The sequence below is a fragment of the Macaca thibetana genome, chromosome 7 (genome assembly GCF_024542745.1).
Source record: "Macaca thibetana thibetana isolate TM-01 chromosome 7, ASM2454274v1, whole genome shotgun sequence".
Taxonomy (NCBI): Eukaryota; Metazoa; Chordata; class Mammalia; order Primates; family Cercopithecidae; genus Macaca; species Macaca thibetana.
Window position 1 is genome coordinate 56,374,741 of NC_065584.1, and position 18,986 is coordinate 56,393,726.

Below are 18,986 nucleotides of genomic sequence, written 5' to 3' on the forward strand. Positions count from 1 at the left end.
GCATACCACCCTCCCTGTACCTTCACGTGTTCACCAACCCAGAAACTCCTAGAACCCCTTTATTAAGGGTTTTTATGGAGGTTCCATTACATAGGTATGATTAACTCAATCATTGGTCAGGGGGTAAGGTTCAAAGTTTCAGTCTTCTCATCACAAGGTTGATTCCCCTGGTAACCAGTCCCTATCCTGAAGCTATAATATTTAGGGGCTTTCAGCACCACTCTTTTCATTAAAATATAAAAAGACACTCACTATTCACTCCGGAGATCTCAAGTTTCTGAGAAGCTCTTGTGTCAAGAACAAGGAGTAAGATTTAAAAAGATACTCCTATCACCCCATCACTAATGAAATTGCAAGAGTTTTAGGAACTCTGTGTCAGGAACTGGGGGGCTAAGACCAAATATATATTTCATATTATGTTATATGGGGATATACTAAGAACTGAAACCATCTGCACCCACACAGCTTACTGTCAATATCAACAACTGCCTTCATTCACATAGCATTAATATTCTAGGAAATTTACCCGGAAGGTAAATTTGCAAATAATTTTATTTGTTCATTTCAAGACATAGTCATAATCATTTACCTGAATACCAAACTACTGAACATATCATAATCATTTATCTGAACACTAAACTACTGATCTCACCTTCATCAAAGTATATACTCCTTTCTCAGAATATAGCATTGAATGTCTACTTCTCAAGATTCACTTCATTTTATTTTATTTTACTTTTGAGACCGAGTTTCACTCTTGTTGCCCAGGCTGGAGTGCAGTGGTGCGATTTCAGCTCACTGTATAACTTCCACCTCCTGGGTTCAAGGGATTCTCCAGCCTCAGCCTCCCAAGTAGGTAGGACTATAGGCGTATGCCACCACGTCTGGCTAATTTTTGTATTTTTAGTAGAGACCGGGTTTCACCATGTTGGCCAGGCTGGTCTTGAACTCCTGACCTCAGGTGATGTGCCCACCTTGGCTTCCCAAAGTATTGGGATTACAGGTGTGAGCTACTGTGCCCAGCCAAGATTCACTTTAAAATCCTATCCACAAATTTGTCCAATCATAAGCTCCCAAATGAAAAGACCCAACATAAGCCAGACCCTCAAGGAACCGAAAATATCCTGTCTTTGCTCTCCCTCTAAGATATTATCAAGATGCTGTCAATGTAGTGATCAATAGGATTATGTTGGTGTATTTCAGGAAGACAGGATTTTACAATATAGTAGGAAGTTTAAATTACAAGGTGCCATACAGAAAAGTCCCATGTAAGATTAGTGCAGCATAGCATAGAAGTTACTACACTAACGTTCTCCCAAAGTGTACTTTAAGAAATACTGATCTCTTAGGATATTTAAAGTTGTTGCTTTCAAAAGGGATTCTACATTAAAACAAACTTGATTAATACCAGGTTGAACAAAGGTAAACTGGTCTTATTGGTAACAGGTACTGTAAACATCCAACCGGAACATACTGTATTGACATATATGTGAAACTCATTTGACCATGAGCATCGTCCTCATAAATATCTTGTGGGATTAGTGTTCTACAGAAAATAATTTGAGAAACATTGAACTCTACTAAAGGCAATGATCCTAGGTTCAAGTCTTCATTCCAACACTTACTTGTGGTGTAACCTCACCCAAGTGTTTTAGTCTCTCAGTTTCCTTATCTGTAAAATAATAAAAATATTCATAATAAAAAATATGTGCTCTTCCCACCCACTAATTAAAGGTTGTTGTTAGAGTCACATGAGATAAAGAACAGGAAAACTCTTTGTAAACTCTAAAGCAACAAACACATGAATAAAACGGCTTTTTTTGTTTTGTTTTGTTTTGTTTTGTTTTAGAGATGGAGTCTCGCTCTGTTGCCGAGGCTGGAGTACAGTGGTCTGGTCTTGGCTCACTTTAACCTCCACCTCCTGGCTTCAAGCGATTCTCTTGCCTCAACTTCCTCAGTAGCTGGGACCACAGGTACACACCACCATGCCCGGCTCATTTTTGTATTTTTAATAGAGATGGGGTTTCATCATGTTGCCTGGCTGGTCTGAAACTCCTGACCTCAAGTGATCCACCTGCCTCATCCTCCCAAAGTGCTGGGATTACAGGTGTATGCACTGAACAAAAGGTTTTTACAATATCTCACATTAGAGATAAGGGAAATCCATGGGTATCATGAGACAGTATTATTAGTGAAATAAAATAGAAAATATTCTATTAAAAGTTGTTTTTTGCGGCCAGGCGCGGTGGCTCATGCCTGTAATCCCAGTGCTTTGGGAGGCCAAGGTGGGCAGATCACGAGGTCAGGAGATCGAGACCATCCTGGCTAACATGGTGAAATCCCATCTCTACTAAAAATATAAAAACTTAGGCGGCCATGGTGGCCGGAGCCTGTAGTCCCAGCTACTCAGGAGGCTGAGGCAGGAGAATGGCGTGAACCCAGGAGGCGGAGCTTGCAGTGAGCTGAGATCTTGCCACTGCACTCCAGCCTGGGTGACAGAGTGAGACTGTCTCAAAAAAAAAAAAAGTTGTTTTTTGCAAAGTTGGATAACTAGCATAATTGGGGCCTTCTTTGGTGGCTTAACTCAAGATTCGTGGTAAACAACAGAATGAAAAAATACATTCAGCAAAAAAGAATTTATTAAGATGACAGTGCCAAGACACTAGTATGATTCCTTTTGAATTTGGACACTTCTCCTTGCTATGATAAATTTTATATTGATGCTTCTGAAACAAAACAAAACAAAACAAAAACCTTCAGTAACCCAACTGACCTTCTTATTCCTTAGTGAGTGTCAAGCATCAGATTAAATCTGATCTCCCCATATGTACAGAAAGAAGTGTCACTGATGTAACCAAAATGCCAAGATAATCATCCACCTTGTGAGTCTATCTTTTCTTAACACAAAGAGTAATGAAATTACTATAGGCATGGGTGTCACAATAATACAAACTGTCACCTGATAGATCTCTTAAGTCAATAGCCCTTTTTGATCAAAAATGAGTTCTATTTAACAATGTGACTAAAGCATTTAACTTTACAGTTATATCATATAACATGGCTTCCAGTAACTCCACTCAAACAAAACTTTGTGGAGGAAGAAGAAATCTATTGATTGAGAGGAGACTCTAATACTTGCTTTCTATCTATCTGCCTTTACATGAGCTGTCTAATGAGGAAACTTCAGTTTACTCACCTCCCACTAGACGTAATGTTCCCAGACTTCAAAAGGTTATTAGATACAAGAAACTGTCAACTTCTAACTTTACTAAGGTCATTTTTAAAAATTACTATCATTTTTCATTTTAGAAACACTAAGTAGTAGAAAGATGTAATCTCAGAATAAAGGGCTGCTCTAAAGATTAATAAAAATATACCACAATGTCCTATTTTTGTGGACTTAATTTCTTTGGAAACTCATATCCAAGATGAGAATAAGTAACAGATCATTTTATGCAGTTTGTATGTACTCAGCTAAAAATCAGCCTGAAAACTGGGATCATTTAACAACCGGAATTTACATATTAACATTGAATGTAACTAAAACTGTTTATATGCAATATATTACTAAAAGTTACCAAGCAATTTGGCTTCTCCAGCAATAAGGTGTCAAAGCATGCACTGACAAGAAGCTTGAAAATCACACCAAAAAAATAAATAAATAAATAAAAGGAATCACATTCTTGACAGGTTTGCAAAATAATACTTTAAAAAATGGTTCCAGTTATAGTGCAAGTTACAGACTATTAAGCAGTAGGGTTATTCAACCGGAATCCACCTTTATGAACATTAGACTAAGAAACATTTGCAACAACATAAACATATCTCATCCTTTCCTTCCTCCTCCTCAAAGGAAACAAAATGGCAAAATAATTCCTCTTTACAACCGTCAAACTTAAATTGTCCCCATTCTCAGTAGACAACTAAAGTAACTGTCTAAAACGATTTATAAGAATTTGCTCACTAAACATAAAATCCAAATATAAAAGTTACATTAAACAAGCCAAACAAGGCTCTTTTAGACTCAGCCTGCTTTCACACGAAACAGCTATATTTGAACCCAATACATACTATTTTTAAGTTCCAGGATTTCAACTCTGATGCTTACAGAGCATAACATTGGTGTAATGAATTATGAGCTATAATAAAAAATAGATCCCTGAAAGGAAAACTATACTCATTTCACCTTTCATTACCCAGTGTGTTTGTTGTGTCTGATTTGGCCCAGGAATTACTTTCGGCCACATACATGTACTCTTTGTTCCCTCTGACCTTGGAATGTCACAGTGAGAGAAGTAAACCATAGGCTTGAAATGAGCATTCTCAGATAATGAAATACACATGGAATGAGCTGGGTGAAGTTAAATCAAGACACCATTGTTCACAAAGTCCAGCGAGGTAACAGCCACGCTCATAATTTCGACGAAAAGTCTTACTCAAAATGGTTAGGCAGTAAGAAAAATTATCTCAAGTAAGACGTCCAGAGGTAAGGGGTGTTACGTGAGGACTTTCCCTTTGCTTTTCTGAGAGTCTCTTGGCTATGCCATCCTGTTTATTGGCTTCATCCTCAGGCTTTGAGATGACCTCAAAATTCTGTGCATCACTTTAAGATAATGTCAAACTCCAGAAGAGAGAGAACTATCTATTTTCTGAGTCTCATTTTTAAGAGGCCTTGCCAGAAGACCACAACATCTCAATGGCTCCTTTTGGAGCACATGTCCATTGACCATGTTAATTGCTGGATTGGACGAGCATGTGTGTCCATAATCTAAACTCAATCCTAGCAGGCAAGGATGGAGTCAACTGCCCCTGAAGCATATGAATCCAGGGGAGACACAGATGGATGACTTAAAATCTGGCTTTTGCAGTGAAGGATGGGATGATGCTAGTACAGTGACACAACACAACAGTGTTGACTATGAGAGTAAAGGGCAGGGCAGCCTTTTTCTTTTCTGGCTCCCCCATCTCAGCACTCAGGGTATGAATTATTTCCTAGTGACCTGTTTCATTTTACAAATGTGAACATCAGTGCTCTGAAGTGTCCCACTACATCACTACAGTTTGTTTCAAACTAACAAGTTTCAGGCCGCAAGGAGCTGACAATCAGGTTTTGGAGACAAGTATGAATCTAATAATTGTCTTCTTAAAGGTAGAGAAGAAATTTCAGTAATCATTTTACACATAAATTGAGGACAAGAGATGGATGGTCTTTGCTCAATGTCACTTAGCTAACTGGTATAATAAATGCAAGAGAAGAAACATTACAAGACAAACTGTGACTTAACTGCCAGAGGATGACAAAACCTCCATTTGTGGGCCAGGAAGGACTTTAAACAGATTTGAGCTGACTTATGAACCAACAGACAATGTGAGGAACATTCACTGAACAACTGATTTGTTAAAAGTGGTCTCAAGAATATTAACTGAGGTAGATGGTTGGCAGATAGTTAACAACATTTAAAATTTCCAGCCAAGAAATGTATATTTGAATCTGTGGAAGATGGGAGATATCTAAAGTTTAGAGAATGTTTCTTAAGAATGCCCTGCTATCTCAAAAAAAAAAAAAAATTAGCCAGGTGTGGTGGCGCACGCCTGTAGTCCCAGCTACACAGGAGGCGGAGGCAGGAGAATCGCTTGAACCCAAGAAGCAGAGGTTGCAGTGAGGTGAGATTGCACCACTGCACTCCAGCCTGGACTACAGAGTAAGACTGTCTCAATAAATAAATAAATAAATAAATAAATAAATAAAAGCCCAGGTAGCAATATGCCGAATCACCCTAAGGACCTGAACTGATATACTCTAATCCACTAGGTAACCTTATTTCTGACATGCTTTATTAAAAACACTGAAAATAGGAAGGCTTCAAAAACATACATTGCTTAAGTTACTCTTAAAAATTAAGTATGTTTCCACTGAATTTAAAACGGTGACTCTCTTAATTATATTTACATTTAAAAGAAGTTTCAGATAAGTCAAACCTCTATTTGGTCAATTTACTTCCAGTGTTTTCATTTCTCATGTTTTCATGTTTTAGACACAACCAGTCTGAGTTATAATATCACTAGGAAAATAGGCTTAAAAGTAATGTCACACACACCCAAGTGGGTAGAAGACACAAGCTGATTTCATTACCAGGCAAAATACTGATATTATCACCATTTGTAATTAACGAATCCAAACAAACAATTACTTTAAAAGACAGGGATAGGAATGATGTCAGCAACAGGGCACAATAGAAGCCTCCTGACTGTCCTTCCTCCCACAGACACACTGAGTAAAAACACCTACACATAGATCAGCTCTCTCAAGAGAAAGCCAGAATCCAGCTGAAAAACACCTACACACCGTATGACTGAGAAAATATCCACATCAAAACAGGTAGGAAAAGTGGAGATACACCAGCACACTAACCCTACCTTGAGCATGGCACCTTAAAAGAGGAAAGGAAACTCCAACTCCTAGCTTCTTCCTGATGGGTGAGGGACTTATACCACATGTGCTCAACATTTACAGTCCCTGCCTTAGAGTTTGACACTTAAAATTACTTTGCTTGGGAAAGAGGAGGGCACAGCATCGGATTTCCCTCAAGCACAAAGAATAAAGGGGGCTTTTGAACCAACCATACACTCCCAGTCACTGCAGTCCCCAGGATCAGCTCAGCTCCCAACTTGTTCCTGAAAGGGTTTGAACACACACTTTTCCAGCAGCTCCCTGAGATTCTGGCTTCTGACAAACCTGTACCTGGTAACCTACATAGCAAAATAAAGAATAAACCTCACTTTGGGAGGCTGAGGCAGGAGGCTGAAACCAGGAGTTCAAGACCAGCCTGGGCAACATAGCAAGATGCAGTTTCTACTTAAAATTCAAAAATTAGCTGGGCGTGGTGGTGTGTGCCTGTAATCTTAGCTACTTGGGAGGCTGAGGCAGAAGGATCACTCGAGCCCAGGAGTTTGAGGTTGCGGTAAGTTATGATGCTGCCACTGCATTAAAGCCTGGGTGACAGAGCAGGACCCTGTCTCTTAAAAAAAAATATATATATATATATATATAATTATTATATATATATATAAAATATATATATATATATATATGGCTAGGTGTGGTGGCTCACACTTATAATCTCAGTACTTTGGGAGGCCAAGGCAGTAGGATTGCTTGAGCCAAGGAGTTCAAGACCAGCCTAGGCAACATAGTTCAGACCTCATCTCTAAAAAAAAAAAAAAAACCCAAAATTTAGCTGGGCATGGTGGCGTGCACCTGTAGTCCCAGCTACTCGGGAGGCTGAGGTGGAGGATCACCTGAGCCCGAGGATGTTGAGGCCGAAGTGAGCCATGATCATGTCACTACACTCCAGCCTGGGCAATAGTAAGGCCCTATCTCAAAAAATATATACATACATAAATAAATACACCTCTTCAAGTCTAAATAGGAAGCATGGCACTCCCTGTGTCACCTTCCTTAACTTGCTATAGCTCTCCAGGGAAAGAGGTGGGAGACCTCTACCAGCAAGAATGGGAGCAATAGCATCCCCTGCACCTTCTTGACCAGCAAGGGGTACCTCTCTATGTCTAAAAGGGAAAGCAGACACTCCCTGCCTTCATCCTTGGCTTACTTCAGTGACAACTCCAGAAGAGTCTCCCCCCGCTAGGAGGTTGTGAAACTTCTGTTTGCTCTAACAGGAGAGTGAGCACTCCCCACATCATCTTCTCTGGCTTGTTCCATCAACAAATCCAACCTGCAAACTCTGTGGAAAGTTTCCACATGCATCTAGCACCCCAACTTGTAAAGCCTTCACTCAAGCCTTTACTGGCACCTACATTACCTAGTTCTGGAAACTGACAGAGCTCTGTACTCCTGAGTCTTCTGGACCATAGAGAACAAACAGATGACTTCTAAACTTGTACACGTTCAGCAGGTAGCTCCCCAGGTTCAAAGTGTGCAGCCTGAACAAGACTTTAAGGATCTGCTACTGACCTGTCCTTGATGTAAGACGGAAAGAGTCAGAGAGAAACTGTGGCTCTCAGCTTCTCTGCAAGGAAATAAGTGAATCATATCTCACACTCCAACCTCTGCAGTTGCATTCCAAAGGACTGCCTTCTATCCTGCCTCTTACAAGGCAATAGTATGACTTGATGCTCTCTAATTTGTTGTGGCCCACTAAGAATAAAGATTCTTTGGACAAGCACAAAGAGTTTAGAGGCACTTAGAATCTCTGGTGGGGCTGAATGAGGAAGAACAGCTACATGTGACCAGTCTACCAAGACTTGGAGGGGGATTCTTTTATCTAATGAGCAGAAACTAACACAAAAAGTCAAGGACAATGAAGAAAAAGGGAAATGTACTCCAAGTAAAAAACAAACAAACAAAAAAAAAACAAGATAAATCTCTAGAAGCCAACCCTAATGAAATGGAGATATGTCATTTGCGTGACAGAAAATTCAAAAGGACAGTCATAAAGATGCTCACTGAGGTAAGGAGAGCCATTTATAAAGAGAGAAATTCAATAAAAAGATAGAAAATATTAACAAGTACCAAATAGAAATCATCAAGCTGAAAAATACAATAACTAAACTAAAAAACTCAACAGAATGGTTCAACAACAAATTAGATCAAGCAGAAGGATTAGCAAATTTGAAGACAGGTCATTGAAATCATTCCATCTGAAGAGAGGAAAAAAAAAGGATAAGAAAGCATGAAGACAGCCTAAGGGACATACAGGGCATCATCAAGCAGAATTTATGCATTATCAGTGTACCAGGAAAAGAGAGAGAAAAAGGGACAAAATATTCAAACAAATAATGCCAGAAAATTTCCGAAGTCTGGAGAAGGAAATAGAAAGCCAGGTCCAGGAAGTTCAACGATGTAGCAGGATGAATCCAGAGACCAACATCAAAACATATTATAATCAAACTGTCAGAAGTTAAAGACAAAGAGAAGATACTGAAAGCTGCAAGGAAAAAGTGACTTGCTGCATTCAAAGGGGCTGCCCCATAAGACTACCACTGGGTTTTTCAACAGAAACCCTGCCAACCAGAAGGAAATAGGATGATATATTTAAAAAGCTGAAAGGAAAAAACCTTACCAACCAAGATACTATCTCTACCCAGCAATCCTGTCTTTCAAAAACTTTACCTGAAAAACAAAAGCTAATGATTTATCACCGCTAGACCTGCCTTACAAGAAATGCCAAAAGGACTCTTCAAAAAATACCACTAAGTAGCAACATGAAAATACATCAAGACAGAAAACTCACTGGTAAAAGCATACAGTCAAATTTAGAACACTCATACTCTGATGGTGATATAAAAAACAATTATATATCTAGTACAAAGGCTAAAAGACAAAACTATTAAAAACAACTGTAGCTATAATAATTTGTTAAGGAACACAAACTATAAAATACACAAAACCGGCCAGCAAAAACACTAGTAGGGAGTAAAAATGTAATTTGTGCAAGTAATCAAAATTAAGGTGTTATCAGCTTAAAATAGTCTGTTATTAGTATAAGATGTTTTATGCAAGCCTTACGGTAACCACAAAGCAAAGATCCTTAGTAGATATACAAAAAATCAGAAGTAAATATTAAAGCATACCACTATAAAAAGTCAAGGAACCACAAAGGAAGACAGCAACAGAGGAAGAGAGGAACAACTGATCCACAATATTGACCAGAAAACAATTAACAAAATGGCAATATTAAGTTCTTACCTATCAAAAGTTACATTAAATATAAATGGATTAAACACTCCAATCAAAAAACAGAGCAGATGAATGGATTAAAAAAAAAAAAAAAAAAAAAGACCCAACTTCATACTGCCTAAAAGAGACTCACTTCACTTCTATGGACATATATAGACTGAAAGTGAAGGTATGAAAAAAGATATTCCATGAAAATGGAAAGCAAAAAGTCAAAACAGTATGGTAATGGCATAAAAACAGTCACATCAACCAATGGAACAGGATAGATGGCACAGAAATAAACCCAAGTATTTATACTCAATTGATTTCCAAAGAGGATGCCAAGAACACACAATGGGAAAGAGTTTCTTCAACAAATGGTGTTTGGAATAACTTTTTACCAACATGCAGAGGAATGAAATGGAATTCTTATCTCACACCATAATCAACTCAAAATGGATGAAAGACTTAAACCTAAGACCTATAACTATAAAGTTACTGGAAGCTCTACAACATTCATCTGGGCAATGATTTTTTTAACAGAACTCCAGAAGCACAGGCAACAAAAGCAAAACCAGACAAATGGGGTTGCATCAAACTGAAGAGCTCCTGCACAGGAAAAGACATAATCCATATATTGGGAGAAAATTATTTGCAAACCATATAACTGGTAAAGAGCCAATATCTAAAACATATAAGGAACTCAACTCTAGAAATAGTTTCATATTAATTTCTAATAATTTCTAAACATTTAGTAATAAATCAATTCTATTTATTAAGAAAAATAACTTTTTTAAATGGGCAAAAGATAAACAGATATTTCTCAAAACACACAAATGGCTAACAAATACAAGAAATGCTCAACATCTGTAATTATCAAGGAAACACATATTAAAATCCAGAGATCACCTGTTAACAATGGTTATGAGATCAAAAAGACAAATAAGTATTAGTGAGAATTTCGAGAAAAGGGAACCCTTGTACACTCTTGGTGGGAATGTAAATTAGTATAGCCATTTTGGAAAATAGTATGAAGTTTCCTCAAAAAACTAAAAAAACCAGAATTACCCTGTATCGCAGCAATCCCAATTCTGGATATGTATCCAAGGAATTGAAATCAGTAGGTTGCAGAGATATTTGCACTCCCATGTTCATTTCAGCATTATTCACAGTAGCCAAGATGGGCAAGTAACCTAAGTTTCTGTCAATGAATGAATGCGTAAAGAAAATGTAGTATACATGCTGGAATACCACACAGCCTTAAAAAAAGGAAAGAAATTCTGTCACTTGCAGTAACATAGACAGAACTGAAGGACATTATGCTAAGTGAAATAAGCCGGGAAGAGAAAGAAATACTGTATGTAGAACCTAAAAAAGTTAATCTCATAGAAACAATAGAAAGATGGTTACAAGAGGCTGGGAAGTAAGGGAAGAATGGGGAAAGGGAAGATGTTGATCAAACAGTACTGAGTTTCAGTTAGACCACAGGAATACGTTTTAGCGATCTATTGCATGGCATGGTGACCACAGTTAATAATAATGTATATTTCAAAATAGCTAACTCAGATTTTTAACATTTTCTCCATAAAAAAAATGATAAACTGGTGAAGTGATGGATATATTAGCTTGGTCGAATCTTTCTACATATACACAGATGAAAATATCACATTGTATCCCATAAATATACACAATTATTTCCTGTCAATTAAAAATAAATAAGAAAGGCTGGGACGGTGGCTCACGCCTGTAATCCCAGCACTTTGGGAGGCTGAGGTGGGTGGATCACGAGGTCAGGAGATCGAGACCATCCTGGCTAACACGGTGAAACTCCATCTCCATTAAAAATACAAAAAATTAGCCGGGCATGGTGGCAGGCGCCCGTAGTCCCAGCTACTCGGGAGGCTGAGGCAGGAGAATGGCATGAAGCCGGGAGGCGGAGATTGCAGTGAGCCCAGATCATGCCACTGTACTCCAGCCTGGGCGACAGAGTGAGACTCCGTCTCAAAAAAATAAATAAATAGAGAAAAAAGGGGATATGTTATACCTGTTCAAGTATATAATCTAACCTTGCTACTTACATATTACCAAAATTCCAACTTAAATTTATTGTTACTCTAGCTTTAATGGTTTCACAAATACAAAAGTTGCTAGATAAGCAGTACCAACCTATCTAAATCTCCAATGATATTCAATTAAAATTTTATTTATAGAATCATGCAATCACTCAGTAAAACCACTCATTTAAAGTCCAATCGAAATAAATTGTTATTAACAAAATACCTATATTGAAAGTAATATATTGTAAGAACTCTACCTTAAACTGACCATGGGGATGAACTACAATGTCATAAAATATGAGCCAAAATGTTCACTCAATAATTTTAATTACATCACAATTAAGTCCAGAACTATGCCTTTTTTTGTGTGTAAGGCTGAATAAGGACACAACTGATGAGAGAAAATTGCTTCCTAACGCATCATTTACTGCAATAGCTTACTTTATGCAATAAGCAATATCACGAGACTGCAAATACTGAATAATTATGGTTATTTATGAATAGCACTTATTCACTCCTATACTCTGATAGGAGTGAAATTTTAAGACCAAAATAATAGCCGGGCACGGTGGCACATGCCTGTAATCCCAGCTATTTAGGAGGCTGAGGCAGGAGAATCGCTTGAACCCAGGAGGCGGAGGTTGCAGTGAGCCAAGATCATGCCATTGCACTCCAGCCTGGGCAAGAGTGAAACTCTGTCTCAAAAAAAAAAAAAAAAAAAAGACCAAAATAAGAGATTGTTGAATTTCATGTACCCATACTGAAGAAAAACCAAACAAAACAAAAACAAAAGCAAACAAAAAGATTTGGAGCAAGAATTAGATTAAAATTTTACCTATTTGTACCACACCTCTGAGCTGACTCACCTGAAAGATGTGCAATGCTTACCTGTCTTGCAGTCGTCATTAGGACTAAATGAATAAATACAGGAAAACAACAAAGCTGCAGTAGGTACTCAGTAAATGGCAGCTGTTAGATGTAGCCAGAATTCTTCATTAAAACTTTTTTCGGTTTTTCTGATAATCATTAAGAATTTACACAACGTAGGGTAGAATACTGTATTTTCCTCTAAAGATCAGATTTTACAATACTTCAGTAGTAGAGCTGAACTGATTATAGTGGGTAGGTGGCCCAGAATTCTCCAGGATATTACTTTTACTTTACCTTATTCCTTCCTGAACCATTTGTAAATAATCCCAAAGAGTTTCTATGAGCCTGCTACCAACTGAAAATTAATTACTCAGAGGTCTACAGTGACAATCTTTAAGACCTGTGAGATTACATGTTGCCTGAAATTTCAAGACCCTATCTGTTCAGCCAACTTTAAATTTTCTGTAGTACAGGGGTCTTTCTGTGGTTTTTGTTTTGCTTTGATTTTTTACTCTGTAGAATCTTTCTGGTCACATATTTTCTAATAAAAAAACTGGCAATGTCACATATACTAGAACACTAAAAAAAAATGCTTGATTAATGAGTATTACTGTCCTTAGACATCTCAATAGCAAAAGCAGCAGTCGTTTGATTACACATATCAAGTACATATATAGTAACACACAACTACTCATCTGAACATCGTTAAATACAAAGTAAAAAAGCATACCTTCAAAAAGCAACTAGAAATCATACTGGTCTTCAGCTTTAATGAAGTGGTTAGAAAAGTTTATTTTGTGCTTAGAACATTTTTCTAAGGCATCACAAGTTACACATCCAAACTCTTCAATGGTACAATATTTTATATTCTAAAGGAGAGGCCTTTAAAGAACACTTGTATATTATGATACTGTAAATCTAATGGATTCACATAGCAACAGAGCCTAGAAAGAAGGGGACATTACAGAAATTGTCTACTACATAATGGTCAATTGATTCATTGTATTTATGGTTTTCCCCCTTCTTTTAAGGTGAAAACTATGTATTCTAGCTCTTTAAGGAGTAAAAATACACAAAAATGTTCCATCCTACTGACTTTTACCTGTGAAATCCCACAGAATATTACCAGTCAGGAAAGAACACAGAATAATATGTAGTTTGTCTTTTAAAAAATATAAAAATGTTATTATTTTAAAACATCAAGCATTACAGACTGTAAAATCAATTAAGAACTTTCTGTATATGAGGACAAAAATACATTTAAGACATATACAAGAAGATGCTTTTTCCTGAGTAGAATGCAAACTTTGTTTTATATTAAGCTTCTGTGAATTTTCAAAATGTAAAATACCGCAGCTTTTCCACATCAGACAAAAATCAGGAATGTTCACCTTCACATTCAAAAACAAACAAACAAAAAAACAATTTCAAGTTGAAGTTCAGCAAGAATGATGTAAAATCTGAAAAGAGTGGCCAAAATTTTAAATTACAACAGATTGTTCAACTTGATGGCTCTCCCAGTAAACTTCAGTTTGAAATAACAGAAAAGTACTGTTTACTAAAACATAAAAAATGTTTCCAGGAAATTATCATCCAATTTGAAAAATAAAAAATGTAACCCATAGTAAATAAGAAAAATACAAGAGAAAATCAAACTTTGTTGGAATCAAGAGAATACCATGAACTTAAAAACTTCCTAAATCAGTAGCATATCCTGTATTACCATGTGTAGAAAACTGTAATTAATGTAACTGTAATTAATAAAAATTCATTTTTATTAGTTGCATAACCTAAAAATACAAGGAAATTTTGGATTATACCTCTAAAAAGACCACGAAATTGTCACTGAAATACACATTTCTTGAGACAATGGGCAAAGTTCCCATTTATGGGAAATATCTTCTTTTTTTCACACAGTGAAACCAAGAAAAATTATATCAAATGAGAAATATTTTTCTCTAAAATAATATTCTTAAATACCTCAATAATGCAATACTTGGGAAATGTAAATTTTCAAAACTCAGACTTGAAACAGGTTATTATTAAACAAATATACATAAATCTTATTGCTTGGCATGATTTTTCAAAAATTAGAGAACTATTTAAACCACCATACTGTGCTTAAATCATATTTCAAACTTGTATACCTAGTGCTTTTATGTTCTGAATGTAGACTCTTCAATTTAATGACAATCTAGACTGAACTCTGCAATATACAAGAAAGTCACAGTTCACGTCAAACAAAATGATCAATCTTCTATTTTTATCAAAATCATAATATTAACTATAAAATTTAACTAGGATTTATCTGTGGCCAATGATGGACCCAGAGAGCGTTGTCTTATGGCATTCTGTGGAAAGTCTTTGTTTGTTCCTTCTTTACGTTCAGTTTCTTCTTCTGAAACATCTTCTTCATCCGCCTCTTGTTCCTCCTCCACTTTTTTCAAAGGTTGTGCGGATTCTGATAATAATTTTTCTTAAAGACAAAGACCAAAAATGTATTTTTGTAGATCTATTAGATTTGCTCTAGAGTAAAATCAAGATGCAATGTCTCATATGCCCAAAAACCGCTTTGGCATAAATTTATCATGTTTGGATTTCCAAAAGGAAAAAGTTATTCAAGATTAGATCCAAAAAACTATGAATATTATAAAAATATAAATGGTATGAGCCATTTTAGTTATCAAAGTCATTCTAATTACCCACCTATTTATAAACTGAACTGAAATTAATGAATCAGCATTAATGTTGTCAATATGGAAGTTGCACGAAAATATACAGCATTAAAAAGAACTTGTTGGTCCAATGGTAGTAGGTTATCAGAACTTACTAATATTACTGTCACTAACGGTGATAACCCCCACTGCTAAATTTGACTGGCTTTAAAAAAAAAAAACTATCTCATATTTATTTGCTATTAATCTTCTGGTCAAAAAGTCAGTATCCTTGTTTCAGTTCCCAGGGGAACAGAAATCACACATTTACAGCTGAAGGTTGTATTTCTGTCCATATCTTCTTCTGGTCTTATAAATGTGCTTCCCCTTACTCATCCCCCATATATAGTATTTTATTACAATATAGTTACAACAGTAAAATGTAAAAATCTTAAGTGTACATCTCAATGAATACATACATACACACATACACACCCTTTCGATGTTTTTTATGGCCAGCTGCTAGTTAACTTAAACTTAGAGAACACCATGGTGAGATACAGGAGACAGAATTGGGTCAAAGAGCTTTACTCTGTTCAGTGATCTCAGACTGCCCCCAATCCTAGGCAATCGAGAATGGTGGGGCCAGGGCGGGGGGACCCGCAAGGAAGGAGTGGGTTAATAAAGCAGAACAAACCATGGGGAAAAATTACCAGTAATGAACAATCTGTTGTTTAGTCTGCCTGGCATCCATCTTCATTTTGGGCTAACAGCCCCTTCCCTATGCCACACCCCAGGTGGTCCTGGTATATCCTAGTTTACAGCAGTGGTTCTCTACCAAGGGAGTTTCCCCCCTCCACAAGGAACACTTCACAATGTCTAGAGATATTTTTGCTTTTCACACCTGAGAAGGGCAGTGCTATTGGTAAGTAGAATGCTATTAAATATTCAACAGTGTATAAAAGGCAGTCCGTCACAACTAAGAATCATCTGGCCAAAAACGTCAATAGTGTCAAGGTTGCGGAACCCTTGTTTCCAAAAAGTGAGACCTCTACACCAGCGGAGTGCACCAGAATTTCTCCAAAAAAGAGGTGGGTGTAGAAAAAAAATATGAATGTCCTTCTTATTCTTAGATTGTGACTAGTTTTCTCTAACCACCTTACGCTAGTGACTGGAAAGGGCCAAGTTGATCCAGATGCCCTTGTGAGCAGAGAAAAAATAGAAAAATAAAAAAAAATTCTAAAAAGCACTCAACTGAGAATTGAACAAGTCAAGGTGTGGAGAACTGAGTAACTCAGAAACAGCATCTTAACAACATCATTTGAGCCTTAAGGATCTAGTCAACCCTGACCTCAGACTCCATCGCTACATAAACCAATAAATTCCAATTTTGCTTAACAGTAGATTGAGTTGGGTTTCTTTAGCACCCCTAGCAACTCAAAATCAAGACAAGCACACATATTGGAAAACAACTCAAATCATGTGTTCCATCATGGAAGGGGCATGGCAATATCACTTTAAAGTCTGGATTAATATCAGTTGTATTACTAAAGAAAAATAAATTACACAATCATATGCATAGTGATTACTTACTGAATGCTTATTATATGTTAGTAACTAGGATAATGTGAGCATTACATACCTATCTCCTAAGTGTCATAATGATCCGGTGGGGCAAGTATAATTACTTTCATTTCACAAAGGAGGTTACATGCTCAGAGGGTAGAAAATGTCTGTCATACTGCTTTGCTATTAAGTGGTAGAGATGGGATGCCCAATCAGATCTCTCTGGCTCAGAGACCATGCTTGCCTTCTTTTTGAATGATTTGGAAAGGCATTCAAAAAACCCTTTACTTTATGCCTTTCAATCCCTCCAAATTAACAGATATTTAAAGGTAAAGATTTCTTTAGTGACTTTTACAGTGGATTATAATAGAGGACAGAAAAACTTAAGTAGCTTGACATTAATTAACCAAGTCATTTTAAAAATTTCATTTCCAAGAAATGAATTCCCTTGTAACTTCCTAAAAGAGGTAGAGTATTATCTGTCATTTCCTTAGGTTCAACTCTTTTAAAGTTGCTAAAATTGTGCCTATTCACTGACTTGCCCTTCTTGTCTGCGAACACTTACTTCTTTGTGAACACCAGTTATGTATTCCACAGTATTGCACAGAAAGGATTCTATCAGAGTCAGTATTCTTTTGAAAAGTTTGTACGGTCAACACCAAAAGACAAGTAAGTTCATGTGCCGGGGCCTGTAGATTTTCCTATTGGTAACCACTTTCTCTAAGACAAGAGTTCTCAAATAGTGGTCCTCAGACCAGCAACATCAACTTCACCTGGGAATTGTAAGAAATGGAAATTCCTGGCCCCAATACAGAACTTCTGAGTCCAAAACCCAGTGGGGGGGAATCAGCAATCTGTTTCAACAAGTTCTCCAGGCAAGTCTCAGACACTCTCAAGTTTGCTCTAAGTGGTAAGATGACTTAGACTCCAACACCTACATCCTCAGAGAAATCAATCTATGCAGACTACCAAAGTAAACTCTTGGGAGACGAGAGGACAATCTGGCAACAGTGGCAATAACAGCCTGCACATCACATGACTTAGTACATACTTTGGTACCTTTATGGGATCCAATACTAGTTGCACACTGATCACCCTACAGACTTTCTGAAGGCTATATGATTTATGTGAGGGTGAAGACAGAATATAAGAAAACCAAACATAATACAGATGCTCCTTGACTTATGATGGGGTTACACCCTGATAAATCATAAGTTGAAAATATCATAAGTCAAAAAGGCATTAATACAACTAACCTATCCTTACATAAGTTGAAATACATTAATACACCTAACCTAACCTAATCTGCCCAGCATCACAAAAGTACTCCATACCAGTAGCCCAGAATAGGTCAAAATTCAAAATTTAAAGTACAGTTTTTACTGAACGCATATTCGTTTTGCACTATTGTAAAGTCAATTTTAAGTTGAATGACTGTAGGTCAGGGACCATCTGTATAACTACTTTTATATATGTATCTTTTGTATCTACTAAATTAAATCTTACGTTTTATTCACAATTTAAAAGTTGGTGAGTAAACATTTTATATTCATTTCGCTTCAAAAACCTTAAACCTAATAATACATTTAAGTAATCTGTGCTTACGCTTTTTTCCTAGACATCAGTGGCCCTTTTTGGATAAGATGATTCCTTCCCCTATGCATGTCCTTTTTAGTATCAATGCAACTATCTAAGAAATGAAAAGATGAACTACCAGTATAAAAGGACAAGGTACACTATAAATCTAATCTCCATAGACTTCATTTTGGAAATTTTGATCTCAATAAGCCCTAAGTTAAGAAAGACATCATGGCCGGGTGCAGTGGCTCACACCTGTAATCCCAGCACTTTGGGAGGTTGAGGCGGGCAGATCACAAGTTCAGGAGATTGAGACTATCCTAACACAGTGAAACCCCATCTCTACTAAAAACACAAAAAATTAGCTGGGCGTAGTGGCACGCACCTGTAGTCCCAGCTACTAAGGAGGTTGAGGCAGGAGAATAGTTTGAACCTGGGAGGTGGAGGTTGCAGTGAGCCGAGATCACATCACTGCACTCCAGCCTGGGCAACAGAGCGAGGCTCCGTCTCGAAAACAAACAAACAAACAAAAGATATCATAAATGAAGGAGTATCAGTCCACAAGTCTGATTTAGTTAAACA

At 37.0% G+C, this 18,986-nt stretch overlaps 1 protein-coding gene across 2 annotated transcripts in view; it reads right to left on the minus strand.

Annotated features, from left to right (window-relative positions):
- Positions 1-13,367: 13,367 nt before the first annotated feature.
- TMX1 (thioredoxin related transmembrane protein 1) overlaps positions 13,368-18,986 on the minus strand; it is a 332,759-nt gene continuing 327,140 nt past the window's right edge. For both annotated transcript variants that reach the window (XM_050796936.1, XM_050796935.1), the window contains one exon: positions 13,368-15,082. In XM_050796936.1, the coding sequence (XP_050652893.1) occupies positions 14,904-15,082 (179 nt within the window). In that variant the 3' untranslated portion in view covers positions 13,368-14,903. The remainder of the gene's footprint in view (positions 15,083-18,986) is intronic.